General features: G+C 40.6%; 1 protein-coding gene across 4 annotated transcripts in view; it reads right to left on the minus strand.

The window, feature by feature from the left end:
* ACSM3 (acyl-CoA synthetase medium chain family member 3) overlaps window positions 1-12279 on the minus strand; it is a 78439-nt gene that overhangs the window by 33573 nt on the left and 32587 nt on the right. For all 4 annotated transcript variants that reach the window (XR_006294213.1, XM_043560352.1, XM_043560351.1 and 1 more), the window contains exons 4-8: window positions 5507-5714; window positions 2428-2571; window positions 2156-2312; window positions 1568-1647; window positions 154-277 (exon numbers count right to left, since the gene is read on the minus strand). Coding sequence is in view for 3 of the 4 variants with exons in the window: in XM_043560352.1 (XP_043416287.1) it covers window positions 154-277; window positions 1568-1647; window positions 2156-2312; window positions 2428-2571; window positions 5507-5714 (713 nt within the window). In the remaining variant the exon portion in view is untranslated. The remainder of the gene's footprint in view (window positions 1-153; window positions 278-1567; window positions 1648-2155; window positions 2313-2427; window positions 2572-5506; window positions 5715-12279) is intronic.

Below are 12279 nucleotides of genomic sequence, written 5' to 3' on the forward strand. Positions count from 1 at the left end.
TACTCTTCTAACCACTCCTCTACTGCCCTATCCCTCAAACAATTGTAAGGATATAATAAACACTTATTTTTAAAATTTATCAGTTATATAAATCACTTTTTATTTATCCAGCTAACTCGAATCCGTCCCTGTCTTTTCAATGAGGTCATATACCGTTTCTGTCTGTCCATATCCTTCATAGATATCCAGACCTGTTCGGTTTCTCCATTGTTCAGTCACTTCAGGATTGATTGGTTCCCCAGCACTCACACAGTGCTTTAAGCTTTTGAACTTATAGCTTCTCAGAAAACAAGTTAAATTTAGGAGACAAGAATAGAGAGAAATGAAAATTAGTGTTATTTCTAATGAAATTCAATATGAAGTGTGTTTTAGTTCCTTCCTTACTCCTCTCTTCAATACAAACAAAATGAACAAACCCTTCTAACATCATAAAATGACTCCCAAGACATCCATTTTTTTCCCCTCTTATTTTCTGGGAGTGTGTGATTTGTTGTAAAAAAAAAAAAGAAAGAAAGAAAGAAAAAAGAAAAAGCAAGCAAGCTATGTCATCCTCAGGGAAGGTATCTCATAATAACATTTTAAATCAGTGATTAAGAATTTACCAATTGTATGGTTAAATTTACTGTGGAATATTTATGCAGTGGAATCCTATAGAGCTGTAAAAGGAAAAAAAAATAAGGAAGTTCCTGGACAGTGTTGTCCAATAGAATTTTTTGCCACAATCAAAATGTTCTATTATCTGCACTATCCACTGCAGTATCACCTAGCCCTATGTGGCTACAGAGCACTTGAAACATGGCTAGTGCAACTTTGGAAGTGAATTTTTAATTAAAGTTAAATTTAAATAATTGCATGTGGCTAGTGGTTACCATATTGGATAGCACTGGATAGCACACAGTTCCAGGATGTACTGTTAGGCAAAAAAAGGAAGGTGCAGAACTGTGAGCATACTATGTTTCCATTTATGTGTATAAAAGAATGGGGGAAGAATACTGGCATATTGGTTTGTATAAGCACAGATTTCAGGGAGAAGGAGAACTGACACTGAGGACAAGGTTTGGAGGGAGACTCCATTCTATAATCTTATATACCTCTTGAATTATATGTCATATGAAATATTTCCTATTCAAAAAGTTTTAGCAATTTTAATGATTTAAAAATATTTACCAATGTGCCCTTTCAAATGGAATCAAGAGTAAAAGACATTCATCCTTTTTTCCTATTTGCTGGGACAGGGCTCCAAGTTGGAGTAATTTCTCTACTTTCTCAGCTCATGTAACATTCATCATCCAAAAGATTGAACACTTTCTTATCCATAACCTCTGGGCTCAGGGGTATACCTGTGACTAAACCCTCCCTTTTCTCACCTTTCTTGGGGGAGCCTGCCCTGGATGTAATAATTATGATTTAAAGAATGAAAGCAAGAAGGAGAAGGGGGTGAAGAGATTGTTAAATTCTGTACCTACTAGTGTGGAACTTTGTTTTTAGGCAGAAAGATCCTTTATTTTATGGCTTACTCTTCCTATCTCCTACCCCCACTAAGTGCCTATTTACCAACATTTCTTACCTGGTCATATCATTCTGTATAAGCATTCGGTATGCAGTCGGCGCTGAACAGAAGACGGTGATGGGAAACTCGGAAAGTGTCTGCAATTTAGAAGTAAACTCTTAGTCTTACTACAACTTTAATAAGTTGCTAAATGTTTATTTAGGGCACAGCACAACTTAAACATTGTTTATTCTAACATAAATGCACTCACACCTTTTGCCTGTATATCTTTTCAGGATAAATGACTTACCAGGTGTGAAATACCTTAAATCATGTTGTTCACTCTGATTTCTGCAAGCTACTGTATTCATCAGTCCTGTCAGGAACGCTGCTAAAGCATTTCTAAAATTTTTTTTTTTCAACGTTTATTTATTTTGGGGACAGAGAGAGACAGAGCATGAACGGGGGAGGGGCAGAGAGAGAGGGAGACACAGAATTGGAAACAGGCTCCAGGCTCTGAGCCATCAGCCCAGAGCCTGACGCAGGGCTCGAACTCACGGACCGCGAGATCGTGACCTGGCTGAAGTCGGACGCTTAACCGACTGCGCCACCCAGGCGCCCCTGCTAAAGCATTTCTAAATGGTGACCTCTTGTTCTCTGCCTTACCTGAAAGATGGAAGTTGGCTCAAAACGTGGCAAGTAATGTGCAAATACACATGCTCCCTGGATCCATGGAGAAAAGACACTGCTCCATGCAGACTTTGCCCAGCCTGTGTCTGAGGTATTCCATATCACATCTGAAGGTGTCAAATCCAGCCAGAACCTGGGAAAACAAGGAATCATCCTGATATATGTAGGAAAAACAAATTTAAAAGACCAATAAATGAATCATCACCTCCGCAGTTTTGACATGTCAAGCTGCAGCTCCGTGAAGGTACCTTCCATTTACAGATAATCCTAAACCAAAACTGCTATGGGTGTGTCCGGTCATTTTCGGAGTTCCACTTGTTCCACTGGTAAAGTAAATGGCCATCATCTCATCGTGTTTTGTTTTCACACAGGTGTGGTTGTCACTGGCCTGTCTACAAAGGAAGAACTACAATGATTCTGCACATGATACACAGCACCATGAACTGTTAACCACAGCCAAATATTCGAGAAACCATCTACTCGGACCTCTTCACCTTATGAGTCAGGCCTCAGTGACTTGGGTTGAATTCCAAGGTAAAAACCATCTCTTTCTCTATCTTCTTAGGTGCTTTCTGGAATCAAACTAAATTTTGTCATCAAAGCCCACTTATGGGCTGGTTTCATAGCTTTTCTACTATACAAAAAAGAAGACTTGATGCATTTTTAAAAAACTGAAGAGGGTGCCTGGATGGCTCAGTCGGTTAAGTGTCTGACTCTTGATTTCTGCTAGGGTAGTGATCTAATGGTTTGTGGGATCAAGCCCCATGTGGGGCTCTGAGTTGACAGTGTGGAGCCTGCTTGGGATTCTCTCTCTTGCTCTCTCTCTGCCCCTCCCCTGCTCATGCTCTCTCTCTGTCTCTCTCAGAAATAACTAAATAAATTTAAAAAAATAAATAGATAAAAAAAACTCAAGAGTTTGATCATAACACCAGCATAATGAGGATTCTATGATCTCATAATGATGGCTATGTGAGAACTGCCCCATCCCCTTCACTGTGGATGTTCTCAAATATGATTTTCTTTTCTTTTCTTTTTTTAAAAGTGATATGAGTGCCTGGGTGGCTCAGTTCAATGGTTAAGCATATGACTCTTGATTTCAGCTCAGGTCATGATCTCACAGTTCTTGAGATCGAGCCCCACATCAGGCTCTGCACTGACAGTGTGCAGTCTGCTTGGGATTCTCTCTTTCCCTCTCTCTCTGCCCCTCCCCGGCTTGCATGTGCTCTTTCTCTCTCTCTCTCAAAATAAATAAGCATTTAAAAAATTGAGTATGTTAACAGAAGTCATGGGTAACAGTATAAGGCAGGTTGGTAATTCCCACATTGTTCAAGGATCAGCTGTAGTTCTGAAGGATAACTGGGCTGCTAACAGGCCCCACATTAGGGCAGCTAAGAGGAGGTAAACACTGCACACAGAGATTTTATCTGGGAGTACTGGGCTGAGAATGAATGAATTAGAAAATCCAGGCTACGAGAATTGTAGAAAAGCTGTTTTCCTTTTCTTTCTTTCTTTCTTTCTTTCTTTCTTTCTTTCTTTCTTTCAAGAGGGAGTAAGTGAGAGAGGGTCAGAGAGAGAGAGACAGAGAGAGAGAGAGAGAGAATCCCATGAGGGGCAGAGAGAGAGAGAGAGGGAGGAGAGAGAGAGGAGAGAGGGAAGCAGGGCTCACCCGAAGTGGGGCTCCAACTCACCAACCGTGAGATCATGACCTGAGCTGGAGTTGGATGCTTAATGACTAAGCCACCCAGGCTCCCAAGAAGCTGTTTTCAAAGCCTAACAGGTAGACTAGGTACTTAGTCTATGATTTCATAATTTTCTTCCTTAAAAATATTACCTAGAGCAGTGTATTTATCACTTCATTGTAAATACAGTTGCTTTTGAAAACTAAGGTGGGGTTATCATACCAATCTTTCACCACTATAGGCAGTAAACATAGCCTTTAGGAGTGTGGGTTCAGAAGCCAGACTCCCTGGGTTTGAAACCCAGCTCTGCCAGATCATAGCATTTGACCTTATTCATCTGTATTACTATAGCACCCTTTCCTTAGGTTATTGTGACATTTTAATGAGTTAATATAGGTGAACGCTTGGAGCAGTTTTTGGCACCTAACCAAGGCAATATAAATGTTACCCGTTATTGCAATTATAACATTATTTTATTTCAACGTTTATTTATTTATTTTTTTTATTTTTTGGGACAGAGAGAGACAGAGCATGAACGGGGGAGGGGCAGAGAGAGAGGGAGACACAGAATCTGAAACAGGCTCCAGGCTCTGAGCCATCAGCCCAGAGCCTGACGCGGGGCTCGAACTCATGGACCGCAAGATCGTGACCTGGCTGAAGTTGGACGCTTAACCGACTGCGCCACCCAGGCGCCCCTAACATTATTTTAATTAGAACAGTACTTGGCTTTTGGTAAGAACTCAATAAATGATGGCTATCTTAGAGGCAGTAGGAACAAATCCATAGTTGCAAGCATGCTTCCAAATCCTTGAGTAAAGGTAGGAAGTTCATTCTAGAGGGAACTGGCTGCCAGCCTAAAGCTAAGATAGAACCAGTACATGGCCATAGTGCCAAGTGACCCCTGGAAGCATTCCATAGCAGGGATGGACATCAGTGTAACTCAGTTTTATAATTGCATCCATCTTATTTATAACCAGAAGTGTTGTTATCAGCAAGGTACGGATATAGCCTACACAGAAGAATTCACTGTGTTTCTCTGTTTCTCTGGGAGATGATAACAGCTCTGTGGTTGGTGCTGTGAGACACCTCCTAGATCCTGCTGCAGGAATGAAGGACTTACTTCCCACAGCTGCTGGGAGCCAGCTCTCTTTTAGAGATTGCTTTGGCTGAAGACAGCTGCCTTGCTCAAGGTCACTCACCTCTCCTTCTAGGGATAGGCCACACCCAGTTACTGATCAGTATGGGTATATAAAGGCCAGGATCTCTTATTTTATCTGGGAATAGCTTTGCGGGGCTATCCATGCCGCACAGGTCCCAGTGGGAGCGCATGGCAGATACATTTCTTCCTTTGCCCAATTGCACATCCCTCCCCTTCCTTCATAGGTGTTGACCCCAAGACAACTCCTTAATAAACTTCTTACACAACTAATCTCTATCTCAGGGCCTGCTTCCTGGAGATCCTAACCTCTAAAAAACACTCCAACCTCTTTCCTGCCTCAGAGTTTACATTGTTGGTGCAGCCATAATTACTAGTTGTTCCCTTTGCCTCATTTTACTTTTCATTTTTCTGATCACTTGGTGGGTTGAGTATCTTTTCAGTGTTGCCTTCCTCTGGGAAAGCTGTTCTACAACAATTATGGCTACTCACTTCATCATTTCCTTGAGGTTCCCCCATCCATCTTTGGGTTTCTGAGACACAATTAGCTTGGAGTGCAGATTTTCACATTTAGATGCAACAGCATCTACTGCGGGGGCTAAAACTTCGTCGGTGATAATGCACTTTGCTTTTGAAGATTGTAGTCTGTAGAGAATGTCTCTCTGGGTCAGCTGGGTGGTTCCTGGAATTAAAACTGTCCCTACAGGGGCAGAAAAGAAACTACGTATAGAAGGAAGGATTTCCTTTATCATGGTAGTTAGCTAGTGTAGATAGCTCATGTGTACTTTATGTCTCAGGATGAGTTTACCATTCCATTTAACAGTCTAGATATCTATTTATCTTCCATTAATTATTTGGCTTTTGCCTTTCAAGGGATCTTAAAATCTGTGACTCTTTTGACCTACTATGAAAGCATGTTAAATGATGGATAATTATCTTCTATCTGAAGACCATTCATAACGTTCAGCTTGAAGAGAGGTTTTTTTTCCCATTTTGTTAAAGAGAGTTTGGATTGTAGAGTAATATTACCCAACATTTATTGGCTAAATGTCAGATGCTATTCTAAGTGTTTTGCATGTTTTAACTTATTTAATCCCTACCCCCCCCAAAAAAAAAACAAAACACAAAATCTATGAATAACTTGCCAAAGATCCCTGAAATGGAAAGTGGCAGTGCAGAGATTGAACCCTGTAGCCTGACCCCAGAGCTGTACACTTAACTACTTCAGTCCAGCACCTTTTAAAACATACGTGAATGTTTTATGATTTCTCTCCAAAGGGAAGGATCGAGGCATTCATCTTTTCTGTACTTCTACTTCTCCCTGCTGTAAATTACACTGTAAGTATAGTGTAATGGTTAAGAGTGTGTCCTGGAGCCAAATAGTCTTATAGCTTGGCCTTGGACAAGCCACTTCATCTCCATGAGTCTCAGGTTCTGCTACTGTAAAATGAGGATTCTATAAGATTAATGAGGAGTAAATGAGTTAAAATGTATAAAGAGCATAGAACAGTGCTGACCAAATTTTAGCTGTTATTTTCTCAAAGGATTAATGGACTTTCAAGAATATGTCTATATCTGTATCTCTATATCTACATGTATCCATATTTATATTTCAGACTCCACCACTCTTAGGTCCAGACCCTCAGGAGAGGGCTGGAAAGTATACACTTCACAATGGTTTTTGCTCTTCCCAGCATCACAGCAGGAAAGGAAGATTGAATAACACATACCTGCTCATTCCTGGACTCTTGACACTGACTCGTCTTTCCATTTTGGAAAGGATAAGCCCCTCAGTGGAGTTCTTCAGGAAGCAGACAATCAGTACCAAAACACAAAGCTCTTCAGAATATCTTTCCTTTCTAATCAGGCAATGCAGCAATATTTATGAGGCTTTATCTCCAAGGCTATTCCTTAGAGATGTTCCACCTGGGGATAAGTGATTCTCCTGCCATGGCCTAACAGTCTTCTGTTAATAATTTAAAGGCACTCTCTAATGACAAGTTCACAGTCAGTATTTGATGCCTAGTAGGAGCACTTTGTTTAAACACATTACCCTTAGATAATTAATTTCTGCTAAAAAATTATTCATATCCTATTTTATTAAATTTCCTTTTTCTGTTCTTTTCTTTTTTCAATTTTTTTATATGAAATTTATTGTCAAATTGGTTTCCATACAACACCCAGTGCTCATCCCAACAGGTGCCCTCCTCAATGCCCATCACCCACTCCCCACCCCATCACCCCTCAGTTTGTTATTAGTATTTAAGAGTCTCTTATGGTTTGCCTCCTTCCCTCTCTGTAACTTTTTTCCCCTCTTCCCCTCCTCCCCCCCAGTCTTCTATTGAGTTTCTCAGGATTCACATATGAGTGAAAACATATGGTATCTGTCTTTCTCTGTATGACTTCTTTCACTTAGCATAACACTCTCCAGTTCCATCCACGTTGTTACAAAAGGCCATATCTCATTCTTTCTCATTGCCAAGTAGTATTCCACTGTATATATAAACCACATCTTCTTTATCCATTCGTCAGTTGATGAACATTTAGGCTCTTTCCATAATTTGGCTATTGTTGAAATTGCTGCTATAATCATTGGGGTACAAGTGCCCCTATGCATCAGCACTCCTGTATCCCTTTGCACTTCCTAGCAGTGCTATTGCTGGGTCATAGGGTAGATCTATTTTTAATTTTCTGAGGAACCTCCACACTGTTTTCCAGAGCAGCTGCACCAGTTTGCATTCCCACCAACAACGCAAGAGGGTTCCCATTTCTCCACATCCTCGCCAGCATCTGTAGTCTCCTGATTTGTTCATTTTAGCCACTCTGACTGGCGTGAGGTGGTATCTGAGTGTGGTTTTGATTTGTATTTCCCTGATGGGGAACGATGTTTAGCATCCTTTCATGTGCCTGTTGGCCATCTGGATGTTTTCTTTAAATTTTTGGGACAGAGAGAAACAGAGCATGAACGGGGGAGGGGCAGAGAGAGAGGGAGACACAGAATCGGAAACAGCCTCCAGGCTCTGAGCCATCAGCCCAGAGCCCGACGCGGGGCTCGAACTCACGGACCGCGAGATCGTGACCTGGCAGAAGTCGGACGCTTAACGGACTGCGCCACCCAGGCGCCCATGGATGTTTTCTTTAGAGAAGTGTCTATTCATGTTTTCTGCCCATTCCTTCACTGGATTATTTGTTTTTCTGGTGTGGAGTTTGGTGAGTTCTTTATAGATTTTGGATACTAGCCCTTTGTCCGATATGTCCTTTGCAAATATCTTTTCCCATTCCGTCGGTTGCCTTTTAGTTTTGTTGATTGTTTCCTTTGAAGTGCAGAAGATTTTTATCTTCATGAGGTCCCAGTAGTTCATTTTTGCTTTTAATTCCCTTGCCTTTGGGGATGTGTCAAGTAAAAAATTGCTGCGGCTGAGGTCAGAGAGGTTTTTTTTTCCTGCTTTCTCCTCTAGGGTTTTGATGGTTTCCTGTCTCACATTCAGGTCCTTTATCCATTTTGAGTTTAATTTTGTGAATGGTGTAAGAAAGTGGTCTAGTTTCATTCTTCTGCATGTTGCTGTCCAGTTCTCCCAGCACCATTTGTTAAAGAGACTGTCTTTCTTCCATTGGATATTCTTTCCTGCTTTGTCAAAGATGAGTTGGCCATACTTTTGTGGGTCTAATTCTGGGGTTTCTATTCTATTCCATTGGTCTATGTGTCTGTTTTGGTGCCAATACCATGCTGTCTTGATGATAACAGCTTTGTAGTAGAGGCTAAAGTCTGGGATTGTGATGCCTCCCACTTTGGTCTTCTTCAAAATTACTTTGGCTATTCGGGGTCTTTTGTGGTTCCATACAAATTTTAGGATTGCTTGTTCTAGCTTCGAGAAGAATGCTGGTGCAATTTTGATTGGGATTGCATTGAATGTGTAGATAGCTTTGGGTAGTATTGACATTTTGACAATATGTATTCTTCCAATCCATGAGCATGGAATTTTTTTCCATTTCTTTATATCTTCTTCAATTTCCTTCCTAAGCTTTCTATAGTTTTCAGCATACAGATCTTTTACATCTTTGGTTAGGTTTATTGCTAGGTATTTTATGCTTCTTGGTGCAATTGTGAATGGGATCAGTTTCTTTATTTGTCTTTCTGTTGCTTCATTATTAGTGTATAAGAATGCAACTGATTTCTGTACATTGATTTTGTATCCTGCGACTTTGCTGATTCATGTATCAGTTCTAGCGGACTTTTGGTGGAGTCTATAGTGTTTTCCATGTATAGTGTCATGTCATCTGCAAAAAGTGAAAGCTTGACTTCATCTTTGCCAATTTTGATGCCTTTGATTTCCTTTTGTTGTCTGATTGCTAGAACTTCCAACACTATGTTAAACAACAGCAGTGAGAGTGGACATCCCTGTCGTGTTCCTGATCTCAGGGGGAAAGTTCTCAGTTTTTCCCCATTGAGGATGATATTAGCTGTGGGCTTTTCATAAATGGCTTTTATGATGTTTAAGTGTGTTCCTTCTATCTTGACTTTCTTGAGGGTTTTTATTAAGAAAGAATGCTGAATTTTGTCAAATGCCTTTTCTGCACCGATTTGTGAATACTGAACCAGCCCTGCAGCCCAGGAATGAATCCCACTTGATCATGGTGAATAATTCTTTTTATATTCAATTGAATTCAATTTGCTAGTATCTTGTTGAGAATTTTTGCATCCATATTCATCAGGGATATTGGCCCGTAGTTCTCTTTCTTTGCTGGGTCTGTGTTTGGTTTGGGAATCAAAGTAATGTTGCCCTCATAGAAGGAGTCTGGAAGTTTTCCTTTACTTTCTATTTTTTGGAAAAGCTTGAGAAGGATAGGTATTATATCTGCTTTAAATGTCTGGTAGAATTCCCCAGGGAAGCCACCTGGTCCTGGACTCTTATTTGTTGGGAGATTTTTGATAACTGATTCAATTTCTTTGCTGAATCAAAGTTTTCTGATCAAGTTTTCTATTTCTTCCTGTTTGAGTTTTGGAAGTGTGTGGGTGCTTAGTAATTTGTCCATTTCTTTCAGGTTGTCCAGTTTGTTGGCATATAATTTTTCCTAGTATTCCCTGATAATTGCTTGTTTTTCTGAGGGATTGGCTGTAATAATTCCATTTTCATTCATGATTTTATCTAGTTGGGTCCTCTCTCTTTTCTTTTTGAGAATCCTGGCTAGAGGTGTACCAATTGTGTTTATTTTTTCAAAAAACCAACTCTTGGTTTCGTTGATCTGCTCTACAGTTTTTTAAGATTCTATATTGTTCATTTCTACTCTGATCTTTATTATTTCTTTTCTTCTGCTGGGTTTGGGGTGTCTTTGCTGCTCTGCTTCTATTTCCTTTAGGTGTGCTGTTAGATTTTGTATTTGGGATTTTTCTTGTTTCTTGAGCTAGGCCTGCATTGCAATGTATTTTCCTCTCGGGACTGCCTTCGCTGCATCCCAAAGCGTTTGGATTGTTGTGTTTTCATTTTCACTTGTTTCCATATACTTCTAAATTTCTTCTCTTATTGCCTGGTTGACCCATTCATTCTTTTTTAAAAAATTTTTAATGTTTATTTTATTTTTGAGAGAGAGAGAGAGAGAGAGAGCGTGCCTGAAAGCAAGGGAGGGGCAGAGAGAGAGAGGGAGACACAGAATCTGAAGCAGGCTCTAAGCTCCGAGCTGTCAGCACAGAGACTGATACGGGGCTCAAACTCACAAACTGTGAGATCATGACCTGAGCTGAAGTCTGATGCTTAACTGACTGAGCCACCCAGGCGCCCCGACTCATTCATTCTTTAAAACTGTTTTTTTTAATGCTTATTTTATTTTTTTTTAAATTTTTTTTTTCAACGTTTATTTATTTTGGGGACAGAGAGAGACAGAGCATGAATGGGCGAGGGGCAGAGAGAGAGGGAGACACAGAATTGGAAACAGGCTCCAGGCTCTGAGCCATCAGCCCAGAGCCCAACGCGGGGCTCGAACTCACGGACCGCGAGATCGTGACCTGGCTGAAGTCGGACGCTTAACCGACTGCGCCACCCAGGCGCCCCTTTTAATGCTTATTTTTGACAGAGAGAGAGAGAGAGAGAGAGAGAGAGAGAGAGAGAGAGAATGCATGAGCAGGGGAGAGGCAGAGAGAGAGGGAGACACAGAATCTGAAGCAGGCTCCAGGCTCTGATCTGTCAGCACAGAGCCCAATGTGGGGCTCGAACTCATGGAGTGTGAGATCATGACCTGAGCTAAAGTCAGACGCTCAACTGACTGAGCCACCCAGGCACCTCGACCCATTCATTCTTTAGTAGGATGTTCTTTAACCTCCATGCTTCTGGAGGTTTTCCAGACTTTTTCCTGTGGTTGATTTCCAGTTTCATAGCATTGTGGTCTGAAAGTATGCATGGTATAATTTCAATTCTTTTATACTTATTAAGGGCTGTTTTGTGACCCAGTATGTGATCTATCTTGGAGAATGTTCCATGTGCACTCGAGAAGAAAGTATATTCTGTTGCTTTGGGATGCAGAGTTCTAAATATATCTGTCAAGTCCAACTGATCCAATATATCATTCAGGGACCTTGTTTCTTTATTTATTCTCTGTCTACATGTTCTATCCATTGCTATAAGTGGAGTATTAAAGTCTCCTGCAATTACCACTTTCTTATCAATAAGGTTGCTTATGTTTGTGATTAATTGATTTATATATTTTGGGGCTCCCATATTCGGCACATAGACATTTATAATTGTTAGCTTTTCCTGGTGGATGGACCCTGTAATTATTATATAATGCCCTTGTTAATCTCTTGTTACAGCCTTTAAAGTCTAGTTTGTCTGATGTAAGTATGGCTACTACAGCTTTCTTTTGACTTCCAGTAGCATGATAGATTTTTCTCCATCCCCTCACTTTCAATCTAAAGGTGTCCTCAGGTCTAAAATGAGTCTCTTGTAGACAGCAAATAGATGGGTCTTGTTTTTTTATCCATTCTGATACCCTATGTCTTTTGGTTGGAGCATTTAGTCCGTTTACATTCAGTGTTATTATTGAAAGATATGGGTTTAGAGTCATTGTGATGTCTGTAGGTTTCATGCCTGTAGTGGTGTCTCTGGTCCTTTGTGGTTCTTGCAACATTTGACTCACAGAGTCCCCCTTCGGATCTCTTGTAGGGCTGGTTTAGTGGTGATGAATTCCTTCAGTTTTTGTTTGTTTGGGAAGATCTTTATCTTTCCTTCTATTCTGAATGACAGACTTGCTGGATAAAGGATTCTTGGTTGCAT

The sequence above is a fragment of the Prionailurus bengalensis genome, chromosome E3 (assembly GCF_016509475.1).
Source record: "Prionailurus bengalensis isolate Pbe53 chromosome E3, Fcat_Pben_1.1_paternal_pri, whole genome shotgun sequence".
Lineage (NCBI taxonomy): Eukaryota > Metazoa > Chordata > Mammalia > Carnivora > Felidae > Prionailurus > Prionailurus bengalensis.